This window comes from Patagioenas fasciata, chromosome Z, assembly GCF_037038585.1.
Source record: "Patagioenas fasciata isolate bPatFas1 chromosome Z, bPatFas1.hap1, whole genome shotgun sequence".
Taxonomy (NCBI): domain Eukaryota; kingdom Metazoa; phylum Chordata; class Aves; order Columbiformes; family Columbidae; genus Patagioenas; species Patagioenas fasciata.
In genome coordinates this window covers 24,284,379-24,309,287 of record NC_092560.1, presented here as the reverse complement: position 1 = coordinate 24,309,287, position 24,909 = coordinate 24,284,379, and the positions used below count along the sequence as shown (strand labels likewise).

At 37.1% G+C, this 24,909-nt stretch overlaps 1 protein-coding gene across 2 annotated transcripts; it reads left to right on the top strand.

The window, feature by feature from the left end:
* LOC136115453 (uncharacterized) lies at window positions 1-23,590 on the top strand. 2 transcript variants are annotated; one of them, XM_065861575.2, is made up of 8 exons: window positions 1-95; window positions 3,513-3,677; window positions 5,389-5,511; window positions 9,117-9,164; window positions 11,004-11,092; window positions 12,536-12,628; window positions 14,981-15,165; window positions 18,440-23,590. In XM_065861575.2, exons 2-8 carry the CDS (start codon window positions 3,566-3,568, stop codon window positions 18,447-18,449), a joined length of 660 nt encoding a protein of 219 aa, XP_065717647.1. In that variant the 5' UTR covers window positions 1-95; window positions 3,513-3,565; the 3' UTR covers window positions 18,450-23,590. The 2 variants fall into 2 exon arrangements, with proteins under 2 accessions (XP_065717647.1, XP_065717646.1); XM_065861574.2 differs by having other exon boundaries at window positions 9,117-9,188.
* Window positions 23,591-24,909: the final 1,319 nt, after the last annotated feature.

Sequence of the window (24,909 nt, the reverse complement as noted above, 5' to 3'; positions counted from 1 at the left end):
CATGTGTTCAGTCAATAAATGGGCTGTAACAGAGCTGCTTCCAGCAGTCTGGTGAGTAGAACTATCCCAGCAGAGAGAATAGCATTCAGAATAAGGTAAGCAAGAGTGGAAGATTACAGCAGGGTTTTAAATGGGCTTCAATATAACATTACTTTATCAGATTGCTTGTTTAAATTTTAACAAATAGTGATACTATCTGTTGACTTTAAAGTTTTCTTCTGAAATCTCTTCCTTAGTCTAGTTTTTGTCTATTTTTATATATTTCTATATCTAGCTTAGAGTACAGATTTAATAAAGTCTGTCTGATTTGAAAGAGATTATAACCTTATTATTTATTAGCTATAGGATGTCAAAAGTTATTTCTAAACCACTGTTAAATTGTAACGAACTTGGAGGAGCTGCTTATGTTGTTTGGAAGCAGAGCAGTCAGCTGTAGCTGAATACACAGCTTAAACATTTACACAAAAATTGTTCTGATCCCTTAATGATTTTAGAGATACCTTGTTATGAATGTACCAATATATTATGAAATAATAGTTGGATCATGCAACTGTCTGAATAAACTCCAACATTTTAAAATTCTGTTTTAAAGTACTGTATTTGATTTAATTTTATGATCAGACGTGTCTGGGAGTAAGTGGGAGAGAGAACGATAGTTAAGAAGAAAGGAGATCACTGAGAGCAGGAGAAGTTACATAACAGATTTTCTTTGCTGCCTTCATATAAATGAATTGACACCATCTATGTAGCAGGAAAAACTTTAAAATTCCCTGTGATGTTAGGATGATTTTGTTGCCATTGTCCGCAAGTGTGCCCCAGTATATCTGATTTCAGCAGTTTAAAGAGCTATAGCTTGAGTTTTCTGTTTCACTTGTACTTAGCTTAGATGTGAAACAAAATAAAACAGACTCAAGTTTCAAAAGCAAACTGTGTTTAAATAAGCCTGCAGCCAAGAACAATATACAGTTCTTCCTAGCTATCTTCAAGCAGTGTATACCTTGCAGAAGAGAGAAAAAGAAATGAAAAAATAGGCCTGAAAGACATTAAAACAAGACATAGGGAGAGACAGACAACATTTAGAACTATGAGTAAGAACGAAAATAATGAGAATAGGTGACATCTGTGTAAGAAGATGGCATGAGAGAAAAGGCTTATTGAAATGGAAGTATTTATATGTCACTCAGTCTTAAGGGACACATGAAGAAATTCAAGCTATGGAAACTTTTGTTATTTATTGTAGATAGCTTTGTTTTTTCAGGAGAGATAACAGAAGTGAAGTTCTACCATAAACTTTTCCATTTCCTACTTGTTCAACCAAGCCAAAACAATCAAACTTAAGTACAGTCCTTCAGAACTTCAAGATCACCTGTCTCTCTTTCTCAATAGAAGTTTTTCTAAGAACTTATCCACTTCCTTAATAGGCTTCTGAAAATTTTTGGAACTGTCCTGCCCTCTTCAGGAATTCTTTCAGGTCCTGGCTTGTAAACATCCTCCTTCTTTTCTTACAGTGATGGGTACAAATAATGCAGGTGCAAGACTCTGAATCTAGATGGTTTGCATGGCATCACATTGGTTCTCAATTTAAAAAACAAGTCATTTCATTAAACATTTAGGACTGACTCAACATAAATTGGCATTATTAAATACCGTACATGAGGGGCAAGTCCAGCAGAAGACAATTCCCTGACTGCTTCACTGTGTGTAAAAATAAGGAATTGGGATCTTTACAGCTTCTGATCAAACTAGAATTGCACTGTTTTCCAAGGTAATGTTCTGTAAGGCATTAAATGTCTGGTTTTGAGCACCCTAAATCTGTTGAAGTCTTGATGCTTTGTTAACGATGAAAATCTATCACATTAACGTCTCTCAAGATACACAAGCTGCCAGCACTGCCTGCATACTCTGTAGAACCCAATTCAGTTACATGTTTGCAGAGGTCAGGTCCCAGTTAGAACTTAGTAAAAAACCATAGACTCTTCAATTGTATTGAGCATGCTCAGTGATAAAACAATTTCAGCAAAGTGAAGAAGACTCAGCCTTTACTTTCTACCTCTGACTACAAGTTATCAGACATTTGAAAAACGAGACATCTTTACTAGGAAGAAAAAGTTAATTATTTCTAAAAATGTTTCACTTTTCAGTGGCCTAACTGAATGTTTAGTTATAACTAAAGAGCCGAAGAGAGTTAAAAAGAGCCTTAGTTAGCCTTCATAGCCTAGTAACAAGTGAATTTCCAGGGACAGAGGACTTTATTTTCTACCATTTCACATAAATATTTAATGTGAAATTCTGCATTAGTGGACTGAACCAAACCAGAAGTTGGAACTCCTGTCCCCGGAGTGAATTCACAAATCATTACACTAGTGTCAAAGCCATGATCTCTCTGGTTTTATTGATACTTAGTTATTTTGTGCAAAGCTGCACAAAAAAAGCTGGGGCTAAAATTATACCCATCTTTTCTTGGTTCATTCACCACAGCACCAGACAAAATTGAAGCTCATTGTTTTCTTTGGTGTACACTTGCCATGAACAGTTGTCATAAACTGTTGACTTCAGGAGACTGTTTGGACTTGAGGATTCAAATTTCCCTTTCTTCAAACCAAAGTAAGGTTCTTAGCTTTTCTGAAATGCAATGATTTAAGCTGTGTCTTCAGCCTGGGTGTTTCCTCAGTCCATGTAGTTCTCATTCTTACACACCAACTTCTCCTTAGAATATCTAGCCTAGGTTATGCTTAAATCCTTTCAATTATCTAGCTGTCAAATCTGAACCGCATTATTTTTGGTAAACATAGTCACAAATACAACATCATTTGAAAAATGCAGAGCACATTGAAGTCAAATTATTGAATTGCAAAGAACATGTTAATAATTTGAAAATGTAAATGATTGCTAATGGTAGGAGATGGATTTTTTTTCTGGTGACTGTGATATTAATAAGTAATTCTAATATACTCCTTAAATTTAAAAGCTCCAGTCCTCATTCCTGAGGTAATGTTTCCTGAACCTTGTTTTAACATTGCCATAAGGCTGAGTTTCTTTACTAAACATCAGATTATGATGTGTTGAAATTAGCATCACTTTCAGTCACTTATGAATACTTTGAAAATGATATTAAAGTGTATTCCGAAGGACCAAAAGAATACAATTTTTAAATCCACCTAGTAAAGTGTAGCTAGCTTCCTATGATTGAGAAGCATAAATTAATTACATGAAAGTCACATAAACTGCTTATATTTTATCTAGGAGGAAGTATTTTAAAATACCTTCGGTCAACACAACTGTATCCATGATAACATGCATCTAAGTGAAAGTGTAGATACGTAACTTATTTATTGTCACTGGAAGCACATTATTTTTGCCTTGCAAGACACAAGCTTGGGTTATGCAAGCAGTCAAACATTAGTTGAGTTTATCCTGCTTCCTTTAACTGTCATTTATCAAAATGAAACTCTTTGCAAACTGATCTCAACCAAAACATGAAGTGTTGTGACGAATTCTAACTCCTTCATTAGGACTGGATAACAGAGGCAAGTCGCGTTATCAGGATTTCTCAAGTGTTTCCGCAATGCTGCTCCGCTCAGGCCGCAAAAAACCACGTGCAATGTCTCTCCGTAGAAGGCAGCCTGTTAAGCACCAATCTCTGCTAAGAACTGTGAAAAGATATTCTGGAAAGCCAGGTAACTCTTTCCTGAGTAACAGGTATGTTTGTAATCTTGGAAAGATGATTCCAATCCAAGGCAGAATCCAACCAAATTAAGTATCTGGAACAGCTTGTCTCTAGTAAGTTCAAAACCAAAAATACCTGGAGGAATAGAAAAAATGAAAGCTGCTTTCAAAAAAGAACAGCAGACAAATACTCCTCAAAGTAGACATATTAGATTTTTCATACCACCAAATTCAGACCATTAATTCCTAAAGTACCACCACAGCAGGCTTGCCAATGATTTTTTTTTTGGGGGGGGGGCACTATACTCATTGTAATTCTAATTAAAAGTAGAATTCTTACATTGTAACTGTTATAATGCAACATTTTTTTTTTCAGTTTGCTGTATTGATTATTGTAGTTGTTGTTCTGTTGCTCTTTAGAACAACCTGTTGTTTTTTGGTTTTGTATTCTGGAAGCCTGATAGCCTTACTTGCCAGGCTTTTGAAGCGAAAACCTTTGCCTACACATAGATCAGCTGTGCATGTGCTGAAGGTCCAACATACGATGTGTCACAGCTGCCACTTCTCAGACTGCCAGGGTGTGCATCGTCTGTCTCTTTTGTTGACAGTACATGCAGAGTTTCTGCTCGGCCTGGACAGGGTGGAAAGAGAGCTTCTCAGAAACAACTCTGTTTAAATACAGATGTTTCAGAGGAGGTACATCAATATAAAATGAGTAGCAAAGCATTCCCAAAACATTATGTCACTGCTTGTGCATTTTGAGTATCCTGTTGTGCTACTTGCGTAATTGTTCTGGCAAAGAAAAGACTGTTCATCTTACAGCATACCCTAGAGGTCTGTGTGGTCTCAGAAGTGTCTTAACTGAATTTGAAAGTAGCAAACCTATTCCAGTAAAACCATGGTCAGCCTAACATAATCGAAATTGTACCTTATAGTGGTATTCTGTAAGTGTTTGACACCCAACTGGCTGGACCTACTTCCTTCTGACATCCAGAGACACACAATTGTGTTCAGTAGAGATAGGGAAAACTTTTAAATGCTGCTATTTTAGATAGCCATATGCTCCCTAGTCTAAAACTCTCGTTTGTACACAGATCTAATTTTCAAAGTGTTAAAATGGGAAACAGGCAAGCACTTATCTATGAAATAAAGGAAACTTGTATAGAAGCAGTATGCTGCAAAGACACTTTCTCTATTTCACCTCTTCTTCAGTTTCTGTGCACGACCTTGCTCTGGCTCTGGCTCTCCACAGAGGTCTCTGCCCCATTCATTCACCAACCAACTACTAATTCAGGCCCCCTCTCTCGTGTTCAGATTCCTCTGGTTTATACTAGTCTCTCTCAACACAGCTATCTGCAGGTTGTCCACAATCCCCCTTCTTACACTGTCCCTCAGGCTCTTGGGTTGGAAGACATTTTTTCAAGCTCCAATTTTTGCACCTTAACTCTCCAAAAGGTACAGCATACATCTCTTATTCTCACTGAGATAGCCTTCCAAGCGAAGAAATCTTTGCTTTCCTTCTTCACACCACTATCAAGCCCCAAATACAACTGCTTAAGCCCACTGTGTATTTTCTATTGTACGTTGACTATATCATTCATAGCTCAAATATACATAGGTTATCAAGAAAAGATTGCTATAAATATACACTTGTTATTTTTATTATAGAATTTTACCATTTTTCTGTTGCTAGTAAAATTAATTACAACTCATTTTTATTAGGGTTTAGTCTGCGAGAAACAGTGAAATGCTATATACTGACTGAAGATTCAAAAACAGTGCATTTTGACATAGACGAAGATGGCCATCATGAAATATCAACCAAGGATTCACAATCCCATGAAGGTAGCATGCTTTTATACCAAAATTCACCAGCCATATGCATAGTACTATAGGACATTTTTGAAAATACTGTTTTATGTACAATGTTCAGTGTGACGAGGGCGGCTGAGGGAACTGGGGGTGTTCAGCCTGGAGAAAAGGAGGCTGAGAGGAGACCTTATCGCTGTCTACAACTACCTGAAAGGAGGTTGTAGCATGGAGGGTGTTGGTCTCTTCTCCCAAGTAGCAAGTGACAGGACAAGAGGAAATGGCCTCGAGTTGCGCCAGGGGAGGTTCAGATTGGATATTGGGAAAAAATTCTTCCCAGAAAGGGTTGACAGTCATTGGAACAGGCTGCCCAGGGAAGTGGTGGAGTCACCACCCTGGAGGTGTTTAAAAAGACATGTAGATGTGGTGCTTAGGGACACAGTCTAGTGGTGGACTTGGCAGTGATAGGATAATGGTTGAACTTGATAATTCCAAACTAATGATTCTATGATTCTGTGTTTTCTGTAGACATAACTTTATATTGCATCTTTGTGAATACTGATAATAATATGTGAAAACTTTTATTCCAGTTTACAGTAGATACTTAATATACTTAAATGAAAAGAAGATAATTTTGCTGATGCCCATTTGAGTTAATGGCAAGTCCAGACGCTTGGCTGTTAAGAGAATAAAAGCACAGATAATCCTCAGAGACAAGGGCAAAACGGAGAAAAATAGAGAAGATTTTGTAATTCTTGGGGTTATTTTATTTTTCATGGAATTCTTCTGTCACAGTGCCACCCCAAAGTTAGTTTTAGGCAGACAACAGGGTCCAAAACAAATTTTTACTCTGTCCGGGAAAGTCTGGGAAAACAGCTGATTAGAAACGGGGTTTCTACAATCAGTTACTCTAGTAACATAAAATACAGGTTTGGATAGCAACTTCGAGGAAATTTTTTGGGTGCAGCTGAAATAAATAACTTAGGCTTTTTCTATGGATAAGCAACGTTTAATCCAATTCCTTAATTGTATTCCTTAAACACGTGTTCATAAGAGCATAAGCAAAACAGTGCTGGGTGCATGGGGGATTCGCTCCGCCCAACACACACATCTTTTAACAATAAGAAGTGTGCTTAAATACAGTAAGGTATTACATATTCATAATGACCCCAGAAACGCCTATACATATTCATAACCTTTCCCACTTCTTATTAAAATGAGTCTCAGATAACCATTTACATATTCCCCTCCTTGACCCTCCCCTGTTGCGCCTGGTGAATTTGAGGAGGGGTCTTTGGATGAAGGCTCCTTCAGCTTCGTCACAGTGAACTTTTTACCTTTGGCTCATTATGAGGAATTGGCTGGAACCCAAGCTGCCAAGTCAACTGAAACCAGACTGGCACTCCCTTTTTGCTGTCAATCTTGGCTATCTTGTGTCCTCAAGGTTGCAGCTGGTGCTGTAAATCTTCTTATCTCAGCTTTCGATGAAGTCCTGCTTTTTTCTTAGCACAATTGGTTACATACAGCTCTAAACTAGATATTAATTATGTGGCTTAAAGTGTTAGCTTGTTAGTAGGCCCTTATTATGTAGTTGTTTAACCCTTAAAATGTTAGTTCCCTCTATCAATATAACTTCATAAACAAGTTGCATAACTTTTTACATAGAACTGAACCACCTTTTTCCTTTTTCCAGGTTCAGAGTCCGTGCCTCAATTGGTTATATCTGTAAACATTAAACATCTTAGCACGAATCACAACTGCATTTTTCACACAGCTAATAATAACAATGGAGATCCACAGTGTGCATACACGTGGCTCACCAAAAACAATGCCAGATCCGTCCCTGACTCCAGGAAAAATATAAGCTTGCCTGAATCTGGCAAGGAATTATTAAAGAAAATACGCGTGCGTATATTTAAGCACAGAATTCCCAAGTGGCAAGGAATTATTTAATATACACGCTTATCTGGCGAGGAAATAAGGATATCACTCATCCATACGTGGAGATAGGGCAAAGAGCGCCCCAGTCCCGGGAGGGCTCTCGGTGGCAGCATTTGGCCCATGCTCTGAGAGGACAGGCCAAGCCAGCCTCGGCAGGGTCCTGTTTAAATACTTGAGTCAGATCTGACTGTGGGCATTCCAGAAGCTTCTCTGCACCCCCACTCTGGCTGTGCGGTGCCCTGAAACTTCTCAGCACCCTCCCCCACTCTGGCTGTAGGTGCCCAGAAACTTCTCGGCAGCTTGGTGCCTCTGCACTCCCTTCTCCTCTCTCTCTTAAGGAACCTGGCCAACGGGCTCTGGAGTCAAACAAAAGAAGCTGTTACCCCCCTTGCAGGAGAGGTGGGGGAGGATGTGTTGAGCGAGAGGGGGATGTGCTTGCACCTTCAATATTGAAGGAAGGGGGCGGGGAGAGAGGGAGGGTGTGCATCTGCCATATCTTCTTTCATTTCAAATGGTGCTTCTCTAACTGACACCAAAAATAATATCACAAATAACATCACAGAAGTAGTTGTTAGGGGGTATTCTTTTGATAAGAGGCAAATAATAACAAATGCAATTATTCTAGAATTATGCATTTTCCAGAGATGTAAAAGTAGGGAGAAATAAAAATAAACCATATTTCTAAACAAAATACAGAAAAAAGTTGAAATCTGTGAGGTAACTACCAACTTACAGAAACTTTATTTCTTACAAAATCCCGGTTTTTAGAGGAATGAGAAGTCCATTACATATGCTTCAGATAAAGACATAGAAAGGCTTGTTTGAAATATTTATAAACTAAATTAATGTTATTTTTATTCTATTAAATTGTGAATGATGACAGCTGAACTGGTAAGGTATTTAAGTGTGCTTTATATCTTTTGAAGTATCTTTTACTTGATAACTTCACAAAATATTGAAATTACTCATACAATTATTATTGCTAATTTATGAAGAGAACCCAAACCTGTATGGGTATACAATAGAAGCAGTTTGTGAATAGATTGATAGTATGACAATCCTGATGTAGAAGATGCTGCTGTTCCTAGGAGAAAAAGAAAAAAAAAAAAAGGAATAAAAAAAAAAAAGCTACGTGGTATTTTTGTCTATGTAAACGATGTAAACACAAGAACCACAAACATCATATTAGGAGCCAGCTGTTTGTGACTTTGACCTGAAGCGGGTGTTGTCATCCCCAGATCCCTGGCTACACGATTCAGGCTGATGTTAGAAAACTGAGAAACCCCCCATGCTGTTGCTACCTGTTACTTTCCAATCTTGTACATTTCATATTAGTGTCCTCACCTCTGTTGCCAAAGACTTTCAGGCTTTTCTTTGTTAAAATTTTAGGCCTTACATCTCATTACTGACCTCTATTTTCTCAAGTGCATTCTCTTTTGCAAAAGATAATTAGCCAGTCAATACATTTATTAGACTGAGGGTTCAGACTCTGGGGTACCTGTTCATAAGTCTAATGTACAATCATATGGGGTTATATGAATTCAGAGAACTATATGAAATGAAGTCTGCTGCCTATTGCGATTACTCATTATTTCTCAGATTATGTTTAAAAACAATTCTTTCAATTGTTTGTGATGTTTTTGAATTTGAAGAATGTGACTATCTCATTCCAAGTATTTGTTAAATACCTTCGATTTTAGATATTGCGTGGTTAAGTGTGTTCACAAGGGATGAATCAGCAGTACCTGGTAAGACTCCTCTGGCAACAAAAGGTATAATTCTCTCTGTTAGGGTCTTGTTTTGAAGAGATGTTTTAGAGTAGGAAAATAAGTTAGTAATGTTTTATACCTAGAATTGACATTATAATTAACTTATTATACCAGATTTTCATATATGTCAGGTTGCTGGACAATACTAAAAATGAAGGAGCCTTTCTGTGTTACATAAGAAGAAATCTTTGAAGTAATAAAATTTGCCTTTGCAAGTTATGAGTAATGTCTTGGACTGAAGACAAATGTAAATGAGGAAATAGAATGTATATGAGCTAGAAAAACCAATTTTAAAAAAAGTGTCTGTGCTTTATTGCTAGCAAAGACCTGTTGTAATAGGAGGGGAAAGCCAAAATAAATTGCTATGAAGAAAGAGGAGACACATTATTTGAACTTTCAGATTGTAAGGATAAGAAATATTTGGAAAAATAAAAGATATATTAGTTTCAAGTACCCAGTAGAAGAGATGTATTCCAATCTCAGCTCTAAAGGGCTGCTGTAATACATGAGAGCAAATATCCCTCTGGTGCAGGACTGCACCTTGAACAGTGGCCAAATGAGGATTTCTAGAGAAGAGTATAATATATTGATACCCTCCCAAACTCCAACACTTTGCATTTCAGGGACACGCCAAGCAAGAAGTGGCTTCTTGTATTTAGTTCATTTCAGAGCATTTTCTTTGTGTGACTGTGTAACATTGCCCCTAAGATTCTGGTAAGGTTTTAGTAACCAGAGAGGCTAGGTAATTCATCCAAAGGCCATCAGAGCATGGAAGTATCACATATGAAATCATGGAAAGGTTCTTTACTTTCCTTGACATTCACTGTCCACCTGACAGACCACTTCTCATGTTTTCCAAAGGTGACAGGAAAAGTTAGACTCCTTTGGATTTCCTCAGACTAAAAAATATATAAGCAAGTCACAATAAACTCTATAGATGGAGAAAACCAATGATTGTTAGGATGTAACTTATATTGACATATGTCCCTGGTCAGCTGGCTGGACTTCTGCATCCCTCTTTGGTTGCCACTCTAACCTCTAAGTCAGAACACTCTTGACTTGGATACGACATCTCACTTGCCTGCTGTTGTACCTCTTACATGCTACGACTGAAGCTGGACAGTTGCAGCTGAGGCAATCTAAAGCGATGTCACTGGATAGCTGTCAGGGCTTTGCTAGGTAATGCTCTTGTATGCCGTATCAGTTGACAAAAGGTACCTTAATTTATTTAATTGTTGCTTACTTGGATCTGAAGCCTTGAAGCACCAAAAGGTATCAGGCTGAGAAGTATCCTTTATTATTGATATACTGTTAATTCCTGCAGTGGAAAAAAAACCAGTATTATCTCAAAAGGGAGTAAATCCAATGCACCCACGATTGTGACAGTGGAAATATTTTGACCTAGGAAACATGCAGAGAATAAAAAGGAAAAAAAAATTACATTTTCTGTAGTGACACATACTAGTCAGGTGTATTACATAAACATGTATATTACATGTATGTGTTAAGTACTAATATATATGCCTTTATAGCTCATATTATATATATTCATGTATAATGGATATTCCAACATTAACCATAAATATAGACAAATAAAGTATATATATATATAGCAAATTTAAAGCATCATAAAGCCATAGACTTTACATACTTTACAGAAGAGAATAATATCAAGAGTAGATTATATTTATTTCTATTCCTATGCCTATCAATGTAATGTGAACCTGAATGTTGTCTCTTTATGAAATATTTTTACCTATGCTTCATTTTACATGGTGATACACATTTTATTAAAACATTCTTCTCTTTGTAAAACAGAGTCGAAAAATTTGGTGATCCTCACACAGAGATCAAAGCTTAATGAATTTGTCCTGTTGTGCAAGGGTAAGAAGCATCTCTCTCTGAAGGTAAGAAGTATTTCACTTCCTCTGTAACTTGTGAGTGCTCTTTCTGACTAGAGAACAATTTCTCCCACAGAGCTTTTCAAATTTGTTTTCCTTTGCTTGCCACCTCCCGTATTTCACAGCTTCTGACTACCTTTGTCTGTTCTTTCTGGGGAAATATTTCAAGTAGGTTATTGCAAAAGTCATTGGGTTAGGTAGCTGACTACTATCACTAGAAGACAGTTGGTGGTGTTGGGTTCCAGCCTCTGTGGGGGGTGAAGGGTCTTCTTAATCAGAAAACATGCACACAATAAAAGTGGAAGAAGAAGCAGGAGTATTGCCTTGGAAAAAATATGAGTTTAAGAGGGGAATTATTTTCTCCTAATCAAACCAAATTACAACATAAGGAATGTGATGAAAAGAAATACAGCTGAACTGTATTAGCCGGTTTTAAACATTTACCATCTGTTGTCAGGGCATTCTCATTTTCTCCAGTCTTGTGAATGTTTGTTTATAGTAGGAAGCACAGGCAAGGATGGCTTTCCCTATTGGAGGGTTATAACCTTTACTAAAATCTGTCTGAGGAAAAATCTTATACTGGAATTTACCCTCTAAAACAGGGCAAATGTCTAAGAAGCTTGTTTACACAGTTTATGTTGCGATAAAGAATGATCCTTCATCTAACACTGGCCATGCATGGTGGTGTAAATTGCCAAATGCTTCTTCAAATTAAGTCTCTGATGTTTTTAATTTGTTTTTAATTCACAGATGACTTTCCATAAAATCTATTTCCTGAAATTATCTGGGGAAATTCTGTTGCATGATACATTAGTTCTATTTATAGCCTATTATACCACTGGGATTTTCCTTTTGTTCTTGAAAGAGCAACTATTTTAAAAGGATTTTTCTGGTTCAGAGATTACCTTTTCATAAATTAATTTGCTGAAAGAAGTTCCACCAAATCAGGGAAAGAACTTGGTGTTGAGCCCTAATGGACTTTACTCTCCAATCACCTATTTTAAAGTACTAGGTTATACCAGATTATGTTTCTTGACATGATTAAAAGCAGTTCTAATCTAAAAATGACATAAGGCATCTTTAGTGTCTCCCAAATAATCTTAATCTCAGCAGGAATTATCATATGGAAGATGACAAGGCTCCTTATCTGTGATAAAGTTTTGGTATTCTGTTACAACATGGCTCAGTCTTGGCTGCATTGCAAAATAAAATCTGGGAGTTAAACAGTTTAAAGGTCTGTCTTCAACCCAATTCATTTTGCATTGCAAATGGTACAAAAATAATGTATTAATGGAAGTGTTTTGAGAAGTCATCAACTTGTTCATCCTGGATAATTTAAATGTTATTATTAACAGACTTCATAAAAAGGAGAGTTTTGGTTTTAATTGGGTGGATTAAAAGAGCAAAATATGAAGACAAAATTATCAATCTGGGTGGTTATAAACACAGGTCTTAAAAGCATCCTGTTCAGAGCCAGATTATCATTCAGTGGAAAGAAACGACATGAAAACCTGCAACCATGAAGATCCCGACTTCAAGCAGGTATATAATCATGACGAAACAAATGAAAGCATGTGTGTGAGAGAGTGTGTATGCAAACATAGATATAAAAAAGTGCAGCTAAATGCATCCTGCTGTTACTCATCAAGTGAGTGATTTTTTACTTTCTTACGTCAGTTATTTTTTAGTATTTTCCTCAGAAAAAGGAAAATAAGAACTTTCCCATACTTTTGACTTGACTTGTATGGACGAGTACATCTTTCAAGCTACAGGCAAAATATCTGACTTTCAATTAAAACATGAAAGGTGGAAATGCTTCCCGTATTATTATGCTTATGTAAAATGCAGGGGGATACAAAGTAGTTTTCACCTGGTACAAATCCTTAGACAGGATCTGGAAAATCTGGATGAGTGGATGAGCTGGTCTAGAAGTGTCAGATTACAAGAGTAATGATATTTTTAAGAAATGTTGAATCCATCAGTCAAAGTCTTATCTTTCGTCTCCCATTCACACAATATCACTCCTCAGATCATCTTCCTGTGATGGCTTTCCATATCATTTTCCATCACTTCATGCAGCTACAGCAGCTATTTTAATTTTTTTATCTTGATCTGCTTTTGCAAGCACCTAATTTTGGCTTCACATTTATGAGACCCCAATGGAGTATCCCTTGCTCTAGGGGGAATGTTGGCATTGTACATATTAATTCCTCTCCTTGCTTCTGCAGGTTTTCTTTCTTCTTTCTCTTCTAAAGTCACCAGATTCTCTTATTCCATTTTTATTTCCTTATAACCTTTCTGAGTCCCTAGGAGGTCTTTCTTTCCTACAACCAAACTGCCTTCAACTTTTTTAACAGTAGTTTTTAAAACAGGACATTTGGATTGAAGCTGTAGATACTCAGCATTTACACTGGCTTGATCAGGACAGAATGTTTTAGCTGCTTCCCATTATGGCTTTGCTAATACAAGAGGTGTATCCTCAAGTTTCTTTCACGTACTCTGCAATAACTGCAGAACACCCCTGTTGTCATATGGGCTCAAAGGACATGTTCCAGGGAAAGGTGGTGATTGCCAATGCTATAATCTCCAGCATATCTGGGACTCTTTAATGTCCTCCTGTTTTTCCCCAAGCATTCAGTTTCATTTTAGAGGTCTCTTTAAGCATTGTGTGCAGTGATAATACACCAGACTGTTCAGATTTCTGTTTTGTGGGTAGGGTGAGAGTGTTCAAACAGATCACTCAAAAGGGAAGATGAAGTAATTTGATTATGATGCATTCATTTACCATCTCAGTCTTCCCTCAAAGATATTATAAATTGCCTGCTCCCTGACAGAACGTCAATTTGGGGGAAATACAAATCTCAGCCTTCTACTAAGTTCTTACTATTAGCAGCAGATAAGTCTTCAGACAGTCTGCTCAGTTACTCCCTCACACAGTGCACACACAGGAGCAGGGGCTCGTACCCTCGCTCCAGGGGTTTCCAGCAGCTGTGCACAAAGTCACACAGCAGGTCCCTCATTTCAGCAACTGTGCTGACAAGAACTGCCCTGTAGTCATTGTCCACCTCTAGCAGCCTCTACCTCCTGGGATGTGATGTGGGTGACATGTCCCATCATGGGTGCCAGTGTGTGCTGGAGGCCTTGGGCATGTTTGGCAGCCCCTGGGTGCCCTGAGCTGGTACCAATTTGGAGGGGTTTGAGAGGGCTACTGGTCTCCAAGGCTTATGGTTTCAGGGGCTACCTCTCACCACATACTCTCCTTCTCTCTGGTGTGGTGTTTTCTGTTAGCTTTTTCTCCATCCACACACAGAAGTGCCTGGAAAGCCCAAACACATCCACACACACAGATGGGCTGTTTTGACAATAGCTAAAGATGGATCTAAAAGAAAGCATATTAGAAACTGAAGATGTACAGAAAAATGATAGGTAATGGAACAGTTGTTTAAGAGCAATTAGTACTGTAACATTCTGATTTTAATCCAAAGGAAGCAAGAAAAACTGTGGATTGACATTTTATTGCTAGTGTCAGTTGATGGAGTAGATCTGTGGTAAGAAAATAACCAGATGAAAATCCTAAATTATCCCAGTATCAGGTGTACTGCAGAGGAAAACCTTGCTCATGTTTCTGTGAAGCACAGGAATGCGGCTATGGGTCTGGAAATACTCAGTCCTTTGAGGGAGGCAGGTATTATTTTATTCATAATTATCACAGATTCTGTCCCAAAGTGATTAGATTTTACCAGTGATTTATCGAAAAAATTGGTCAATATGTGTCACTTCAGAAAATAACTGAAAATATAGCAAGCCAGCAACATACATGAATTTCTGTGACATGAAGCCCTACAGAAAGCCTTAAAAAATATAACATGTTTTTTACTTCTTGTGTTTTCATAGCTGAGTGAATATAATCACTTTTTCATTATGCATTACCAAGGAGATTCAGTACAGTTCCAATGCTATGAAGATACCCGTTACTACCTGCATGTGAATGACGACTCACTTGATATTCGCAAGCCGGAAAAAAAAGAACCCACTGAGGACAAAAATTTTTACTTCAGGGTATCATATTTACAGGAAAAGTAAGTTGTATACCTTTCAGTGGCATAGGTGTCCATACTACTCCTATAATAAACTAAGGGGAGGGAAGGAAGTTAACATCAACTAATTTCCGTTTTGGCTTAATTTTTACTTGCTTTGTAATGTCTCAACTCACCATTTTGCATGAGTAGCATCCTTTATCTCTCTACTTTCAATAGAAAAAGAGAGAGACTAAGTTTGAAAAGCATAGTGCCTGATCAGTCTCTTTAAGTCTTACATGCACAATTATGGTTTTAAGGAACTGAATACTTCTGTAAGGGGATATATACACAGGGGATGTTTCAAAGACAGGGGAAAAAGAAGGAAGCATACATGGATATGAAATACAAAGCACAAAAAGTTCTCTATGTGATGAACATCTTACTTTTTAAAAATTGTCTCTTACGAGTTCACCTGAACTTGAAAAGAAAACATTTAGAAGTTATTAAATGCATATGTGCATGTCCTGACCAACTGACTTTGGGAAAGGAGTGGAAACGGTGTCTCAGGTCTAACTGAGAACAAAAGAAGAGGCTGAAGGTTAGACAGAAAGTGCCTAGTCCAGGTAGCTCCAAGTCAGCCCATATATTCCGTTATACGATTTCAGCATCTATCCGACATGGCAGATCTCTAAGAAAACCCACACAGAGCATCAGACTAACAATGTGCAGGCAAGGCGAGAGAGGCACATGGAGCTGATGTGGCATAACAAATGCCTGTGAATACCAGCAGAAAATTATTCAGACATACTGGCCTCCACCTCCGAGTCACAGAGGGAAATGCAATCATGTGTTTAGCTGCAAAGCAGAGTGCAGAGCCACACCTGAAAAATAATTAAATGTTAAAAATAACTGAATAAACACTAGGTGCTTATATCAGGTATACTAGAGGAGCAGTAAGAGTACCTGCCTTATAGCAACAGGGTCTGTCAGCATGAAAGGGAAGATGCTGACACTTAAAAGGCCACAGATCATAGTCTGCAGGGCATAAAACATTTGAAACACAAGAGGAGAGCGAAAGTGTACACAGTATCACAGTGTCACAGTATGTTTGGGATTGGAAGGGACCTCAAAAGATCATCTAGTCCAATCCCCCTGCTGGAGCAGGAACGCCTAGGTGAGGTCGCACAGGAATGTGTCCAGGCGGGTTTTGAATGTCTCCAGGGAAGGAGACTCCACAACCTCCCTGGGCAGCCTGTTCCAGTGCTCTGTCACCCTCACTGAGAAGAAGTTCTTTCTCAAATTTAAGTGGAACCTCTTGTGTTCCAGCTTGATCCCATTACCCCTTGTCCTATCATTGTTTGCCACCGAGAAGAGCCTGGCTCCATCCTCGTGGCACTCACCCTTTATACATTTATAAACATTAATAAGGTCACCCCTCAGTCTCCTCTTCCCCAGTACTGACCCCTGAGGCACTCCACTAGATACTGGCCTCCAACTGGACTCTGCACCATTGACCACCACTCTCTGGCTTCCCTCCTTAAGCCAGTTTGCAACCCACCTCACTACTCTATTGTCTAGACCACACCTCCTCAACTTAGCTGTGAGTATGCTGTGAGGGACTGTGTCAAAGGCTTTACTGAAGTCAAGGTAGACCACATCCACCGCTCTGCCATCATCCATCCACCTTGTTACATTCTCATAAAAGGCTATGAGGTTGGTCAAGCATGACTTACCCTTGGTAAAGCCATGCTGACTGCCCCTAATGACCCTCTTATCCTCGATATGCCTTTAGACGGCATTAAGGATAAGCTGTTCCATTACTTTCCCAGGGACAGAGGTGAGGCTGACCAGTCTATAGCTACCCGGGTCCTCCTTCTTGCCCTTTTGGAAGACTGGAGTGACATTTGCTCTACTGGTGTACACGGAGCACCACTGTGATTTAGTGGCAATTTGCTTTGATGCAAGTCATTTGGGAATCAATGTGTATAAATGATAGACTTCATGTACCTATGCCACAAAATTGTCAGTTAGTTGCAGTGGAACAACCTGTAAGTTGCACACCACTTGCAGGAATTGTTCTGTGTAAATATAATAAACAACGCATACCTGAAATAGGAATCCTGTCAGTAAATCACACCAATGTGCATTAGGATAAGGCACTAATTGTCTATAGTAGACCAAACTCCAAAGATCTGTGAGACCTTAAAACATTTTTTTTACCCCGAATAGCAGTGTGGCGTTTCACTGCTGGGCTTGTTGTAGTCTTCAAATACTGAATATAACTTCTTGTACTTCCAATGCTAACTGAACAGAAATGAGCTTTTGAGTATTCCCTGAATAATACTTAACACTTTTGGATCTGTTAAGTGTTCAGTGAAGTCAGTGTGAAGAAAAAAAAACCAAACCCTAGGTATTGACTTCAGCATACATTACACTAGAATTAAATAATTTTAGTACTATCTATCATGTTGCATAATAAATATATTCAATTATGTATCAGGTAAAATAATTTCATGAACTGATATGCTAACACTTCATAGTTATACATTTACTATTGGTAATATGATCGCCTTCCTAAGTTACAGAACATGGTCTATAGATGGTAACTTGACAAAATGATGATCACTCATCATGAAGCTCATACAAAGTATAATAATGAAATCAGCGTTGCTGATGTCAGAAAAAAAAAAAAAAAGTAACACTGACCTCGGTGAATTTTGAATTTATTTTGTAGTTAAAACTTAAATTATGGTTATACACAGAATATTGTACTTTTACCAGCTACCTTAAAAATAAGATATTTTTAACAATTTGAGGGACAAAGGCCCCTATGGAAAGAACCAGTGGTAATTCTGTAAAGTTTCAGATTTGAGATATAAGATAAAAATGTTGTTTCATAATTTTTCTCAGAAAATACAATAAATTCAGCCAGCTTTGTAACCGTAAAAGTACATAGGAAAACAACTTAATAACTTCTGAATCCTAATCTTTCTTAGATTCTTATTTTGTGTGTACAAACACTTCAAACTGACATTTTCAAATTCCCACTAATCTGAGTGTCTCGTGAATGGCAAGATGGAAAGCATCTAGAAGTTTTATTAAAAATCAGGATATGGAAGCCAGTGAGTCTTTTAGAAAAAATATAGCCTCTAATGCTTTATAATATAAAAACAATTTATCTAATGTGTCTAACAGTTGAATATGAAATATAATCACTATTTTGCAGTTTACTTTCAAAACAGTACTGATATTCTTTAGCTTTTACTTAGCAGATGTGATAATTATTGAAACACTAATATATATATTTTGCTCTTATTTTTCTCCTCTTCAAAAGCTGTGCCTGAAAGAATATTCTGAATTCTGTTTCCTGCAGAACAATTTAATGAGAGTATTCTTCACATACGACTTATAGTACTTCGACCATATATGTAACTTGTTAGAATAAGATCTGTGAGAAAAACATCAATAAAGAATGTCATCCTTACGCTGGTTAATCTGACAAAAGCTAATGAAAATAATGTAAAAGAGAGGACCATGTCTTCTTAGGATCTATGTGCTAATTTTTCAGAAAAAAAACAGAGTTTTTTCAATCATGGGGAAAGGAATGGTCTCTTACAGTAACAGAAAAAAAATAATTTACAGTAAAAACCACTGAAGACTGGTGAAAGAATGACTGCAGTAAAGTGTGAGTTTAGGAACAATTGTCATATGTTAAAGCAAGAGACTTGCAGCCAGCCTTGCTAGCCCTGAAATATGTGTTTAGTATACACTATATTATATGCCACCTTCAATATGGGTGGCCAAAATAGCTAGAAATTAGAATTAGAAATTGTTAGTCTAATGAACGCTCTTACAGTCTTAGGAAAATACAACAATCTTGCATTAGTGCAACTGCAGCAGTACTAAAACTTGCAAGTAATCCAAATCATGCAGTTTCTATTAAGGATCTTCAGCAACACCACACATCAGCAGATAAAGACTCATTTCTGCCTCTTCCCTGGTGTGAAATTCTCACCAGCCAATGAAGTCAAGGGCCCTTTTTTCTTACATAGGATGATATGATGATGTTGCCATTACAATAGATGTAAAAATATATATGTATCTTGTAATTCCCCACTGATTTAGACAGGCAAGTATTCTGTCTTGAGTGTTACTGCTTGTAGATACATGTGGCATGAATTTTGAAGTAGAAAGTGTGTATAAACAGAGATTTTTAAAATATCATGTTGTTTTTGTTTCTATTTGTAATGTGTCTAACTGAAGAAATGATAGCAGGTTAAATTCCTCCAACATTTGTATGTTTTAAATGCAATCCCTCATATTCTCTGTATATGTGAATAACTGCAGAGGGGCAGATTCTCTACCAGCTACTTTCTTCATTACTTCTAGCAAATTACATGGCTAAGTCATACCGAGGGCGAACAACAGCAGCTGGTAACGTACAGCTCCTATGTCAACATAAATTGCAGTTCATTGAAGCCATCCTTCTCTAGCACAGTCTTGTGACTTCAGGTGAACAGTAGTAAACATGTATCCAAATTTTATCACATCAACAAGCTATGAAAACGTATTCAGCAGGTGAAAACAATTACTTATTTTGTTTTACCCAAACCCTGACATTTATTTCCAACTGATATAGGGCCTAGATCTCTGGTGTCTAGAATGACTGAACAGGGAAGCCAAGCAGGTCAAGGAAAGAAAGCTTACTCCTCTATTTGGCATTTGCGAGACTGTACCTGCAGTACTGTGTTCAGTTTGGGGCTTCCCAGCACACACCGGCATGAGGCTGAGCAGAGGCATGAAGGTGGTTGGGAGGATGGAGTATTTGAGGAGGAAAGGTTAGGACAGCTGAGATTTTTAGCCTGGAGATAAGAAAGGTGACCATACACCTAGCTGAAGAGGAATTGTAGAGAAAAGGGAATGAAACCTTCCTTAGAGGTGCACAGCAGAAGGAGAACAGGCAGTAGTCACAAGTTGTAGCAAGGGAAGTTTTGACTGCCTCTAAAGAAAACAATAAATGTAGAAATTGGAACAGGTTTTATGATTATGAAGTATCCATCTTTGGAGTTTTTTCAAAATTCAACTTGATAAGGCCCTGTGCAACCTTGTCTGATGCTGAAGGAAAGCCTGCTTTGAGCAGGTGGTTTGACAAAATTACCTCCAGAGCTTCCTTCCAATGCAAATTATATTGTGATTCCATGATTCAAACGCAGCTTCATGTCTTAGAACTTACAGAATATTGAATCCAAAGAGCAAAAGTATTCAATTCAACTTACAGAAACATACAGAAGGACCACATAAAAGCGAACAAAATAAATCATACTGATTTCATCCCAAAGCTCAATGTTTTCACAACTACATGCAGGCATAAGCCTAAGGGAAAATACATTCAGTGTCAGAAAAAATGTCATAACAAGAGAGAGATTCCATCCTGATCTACAGAAAACTCGATTCAAAACAAAGGGGCTATTTCAAAGTAAAAAAGTGTATAAGTAGAACAAGGGTTCATTTGGAAAATAAAATGTAATTGCAATGTGATTATCACATGAATTTAAAAGCTACTACCATTTTACCTGACTGTTTCTGGTGTAGCGTTTCTTGCAATAACAGTCTCCTCAACATGTGAATGATCTCAGGGAATACAGTAAGAACATCACATTGTATTGAAGTCTGCTCACTTCTGTGAGGATCCCCCTCCCCGAGCCCCTGCAGCTATTGAAAATAATGAATAAGCCACAATTTTGTTGAAGAAATCAGAATGTACATTAGGTATTCCAATAATGTTAAATCTACAAGATCCAATACACCTAGCTAAAAGTGTTACCTAAATTCCATGGGTTATGCCAATTACTACCAGAATCATTAATTCCTGTAATAAACAGATTTTTCTCTCCTAGACATTGAAGTGGTGGCTGACAGGCGTGATAGTTTCTGTAATATTAAGACTGTCCTGTTAAGCACTACACCAGCAAAACTGACATTTGCACTGCTTTCTCATTAAAATAGTTACAAAGAAAAAGCAACTAGATTTCTAGTATTCTAGTCAGGTTGTTGGCATAATGGGCTTCAAGCCTAACAGTTGTCAAGTAACTGAAGTGATTAGCAGACACCAATAAGAAAAATTAAAATGTTCTTTAATGTATCTTTGCTGACAGTTTTTACAGTAACGGCATTCTAAGGTGTTTTACGGGGACTGGATATGAGAAGTACCTTAAAATAAGGGTGAGAAAGCGTAGAAAGGGGACTGGAATTGGAGGGGAAAAAAATAAAAAAACCAGATGAGAACAGAAAGACAGTATGGATACTAGAAAGATATACAAGAAAAATAATATCTAAAAGATATAAAATGGAGTGGGATAAAGAAAATGTTTGAAAATTAAGCACAGAAAGAATAGTGTGATTCTATGTGCATTCCTTCTTCCCTCTAGAAAACTAACAAATGGAAGAGTTGACTACACTAACCCTGGGTAAAAATCTGTAGTTCTCACATAGCTGAGCAGACGACAATGTTTTGAAATCTCTGTATTGGTTCCAAAGCCCTTTTAGCATAGTACAAATAATTTCCCAAATGAGTGCAAACCACAGTTCAAAGAATTCATAAAAGTATGTTTAAACAAATTCTTTTACACCTATGCTCACTTCTGGTCCCAGGTTACTCAACAGTTGTACAGGGAGCTGCAGATATGGTAGAGTAACTGAAATGGTGCCCTGGAGTATATTTGTAAGTTAAGAAGCATGTGCTCATATACAACAGAACTTAAATCTGTTGCCTGTTGTTTGAAACTTTAGCTCCTCAGTAGACATCATGTAACTAAGTGGCATATTGAATGATTTTTTTTTTTTCCTGTATGAGAAGAAATGCAGAAAAAAAAAACAAACAAACAACCAAACAACCTAAATATAGCTATCCATACATACATGTAGGGTACTTACATTTTGCCTATTTAGAAAGTCATATATTCTTCAGTATTTGCTGCAGCATTACCACAGAAATTGCATGATCTCTCAATCCAGTTTCAACTCTGTTTTGTTGGTAGTTGAGAAACACAGGAAGTAGTTAGTTAGTAGTTAATTATGAGTGTGCTATGTTTTCAGTCTGAATTTGTATATATGAAGTTGTTATTTAGAAATAGGGGATATATAATTCAAAGTACAGTTTTAGAAGACCGGTACGTTCTGACCTTTGCTGCTTCCATTACTGGCAATTCCACATTTTCTGCCTGAAATTATTTTAATATTTTATTCATAATTATGTAAATATTTTGAATAAGATCATACTAAATGCTAGATTATTACTCATACTAATACATTAGTACTAAAGCTAGTATTAGCCACTACCATATATTGACTGCTAACATTATAAACAAATACGTTATGTATTTACAAGTTAGGCATCTTTGCTGACAATTAAGCTTCACTCTTAAGATAAGCCTTAAAACTGTTTTACAACTTCTATTTTTCCAAACGTGTGGTATTGAGATGGTAACAACTAGCTATGCTTTTGAAGGCCATCTGACAAAAGCATCTAGAGGCACTTCCAATATCTGAACAGTACTCATTCTTCTCAATTATGTATCGTTTAAATGAGTCCAATAATTAACAGGGATAATTGCTCAATGTTTTTTTTTGAAACTGGAGTCTACAAAGTGTAATCTGTATGCAGCACAAAACCCAGTTCTTGCAGGAGATGAAAACAAGAACTTTCAAGATTTGTTCCTGATGATCAGGTCGATCTCAAGATCAGCCATGAGTGAAACAAAAAGTGATTATGTGTATCCCAAGTGATGTGTAAGATGTCTGAGGTCACTTTGCTTTGAGGAGCAGAGCTGACTACCTGGTTCCTAGAGGTCCCTTCCAACCTCAGTTACTCCGTGATAACTGCTGGTGGGTCTGTTCTGTAAAAGAAATTTATACCAGAAAAAAGTGCTTCTGGGACGAGCATCAAGAACATGGAAATGGGATAAAAATACCTTGAGTGAGAATAAAACGTGTGAAATTTTCTGTTCAGAAGGACATTGAGCTAAAGCTTCAAATACAGACACTAAGTAATATCTTTGTTGTTAGTAGATTATATTACTGTAAGAGTTTTCCAATGTCTTCTTAATACAGTGTCCAGTGTTTTCAATGTTGCATTATCTACTTTTTTGAGAGGTAACTGAAAAATTCATTCTGACAATGGTATCTGTACCACCTGTACTAAAACTATAGATTTAGCTCCCTAACTCTCACTGTACTTATGTATCTTCCCAAGGTATTACTTCTATGTATAATGCTTTGAATGTACTGCTTGGGTGGAAACCCACTGTGTTTTTTCCACTTATTACACATCTGAGAACTGTAAATATCCAAAATAGTTGAAGTTGTGCTATTTTAAACGGTGACATAATCTGCATTGGTACATCCTGCAATAAAACTTCATAATCCCATAGTACTTTATGAGTAAAAATTTGATAAAAAATTCACATTTAATAAAGGTGAATACAAATTTTGTTGTGTATATTTTAAATAAAGGAAACTAGAGACAGAAAAATGACTTAGCCAAGACCACACAATAGTAAATGACAAAGCCAGAATGCTAACGCACAGTTCCCAGTCCTACACATTCCTCTGCAATTGTCCTAGTGCAGAACTGCAGCTTTGCGGTATGTCTGACATCCACATTCTCACAGCTAAATAAACTGCTAACAGATTTTCCATAACTATCTGAGTACGAATAGTTTCAAGTATGAACTTCAAAGCAAAGCAAAGTGTCTTGCAACTGTGTCAGTCAGGATTGATTTTGACCTTTTAGTAATGAATTGCAATTTTTTAAAGCTGAAATGAAAGTAATTTCTTATGGTTTTTATTCTAATGAAACTTAAGAAGTTATTGACAGGAAGCTAGAATGGACTTCAACCTGAATATTTTTTTGAACTTATTAAAAATTTTAACCGTGGACACAGACTTGCCCGCATTGTGTTAAAAGCTTTCATATATGAATTTAACAGTCAGAAATTGCTTAAAAATAGAAAAATTGTCTGCCTTTACTGTAAAGCAGAAATTAATATAAATAGAAGTTCAGACGTCAGAGAACTGGCAAGTTTACCAGAAGATTCATAAAGGCTTTTTAGAAGACAACTGAAATTTGCTATCAAATTAGTAGTTGTCAGTGTTCTAATTATAATGTCTTTTGGCAAATCCTATTGAAGTAAACCTGATCTCTCCTTCCAAGTGCAGCTTTTTTTTTTTTTTTAAGAGAGATGGAGGAGAAAGAATAATTTATTGCATTATTAAGCTCTTGCACTCAAAATTATTTTGATCAATTTGTTTACATTAATTTGATTGTGAGACCTACAAAATAATTTTTTTGGATTTGCATTTATTTTTACTGAAAAGTGGAGAAACAATTTTGAAGCCCCAATAACAGACGTTTGGAAGAAGAAAGGGCAGATAACCTGCTAGGGAGCAGCAAGGGTCAGCCTCTTCAAGGGAAAGTGAGCTGACCCTCAACAAAAGCAGTCAAACACTTAGTGAGAGCAAGAGATTACAGAGGGGGCTTACAAAGAAAGAAGGTCACAGAGCTTCCTGATGTCTTAGAGATCCTGCCACAATCTTCTTCACAGAGAAATTAAAAAATATTTGTTTTATTATAAAACAGTTCGTTGATTTAGTCAAAGTATATTTAATGTACACAGATTTCTTCTCTTTTCTTCTTTGTTTTATTTTTAGCCATCAAATTTGATCTACATTTACTTGTATTAAGTCTGCTACAGTGTACCTTTTAAAATATTACAAGTATTAGGAAAAATGAGCTAACCTTATACA

Excerpts from the sequence above, each read along its gene's own strand:
- LOC136115453 (XM_065861574.2), top strand. The coding sequence starts at position 3,566 with ATGCTGCTCCGCTCAGGCCGCAAAAAACCACGTGCAATGTCTCTCCGT. Across the intron at positions 5,512-9,116 it reads GGATTCACAATCCCATGAAG|ATATTGCGTGGTTAAGTGTG; the intron begins GTAGCATGCTTT and ends CTTCGATTTTAG. Across the intron at positions 9,189-11,003 it reads GACTCCTCTGGCAACAAAAG|AGTCGAAAAATTTGGTGATC; the intron begins GTATAATTCTCT and ends TTTGTAAAACAG.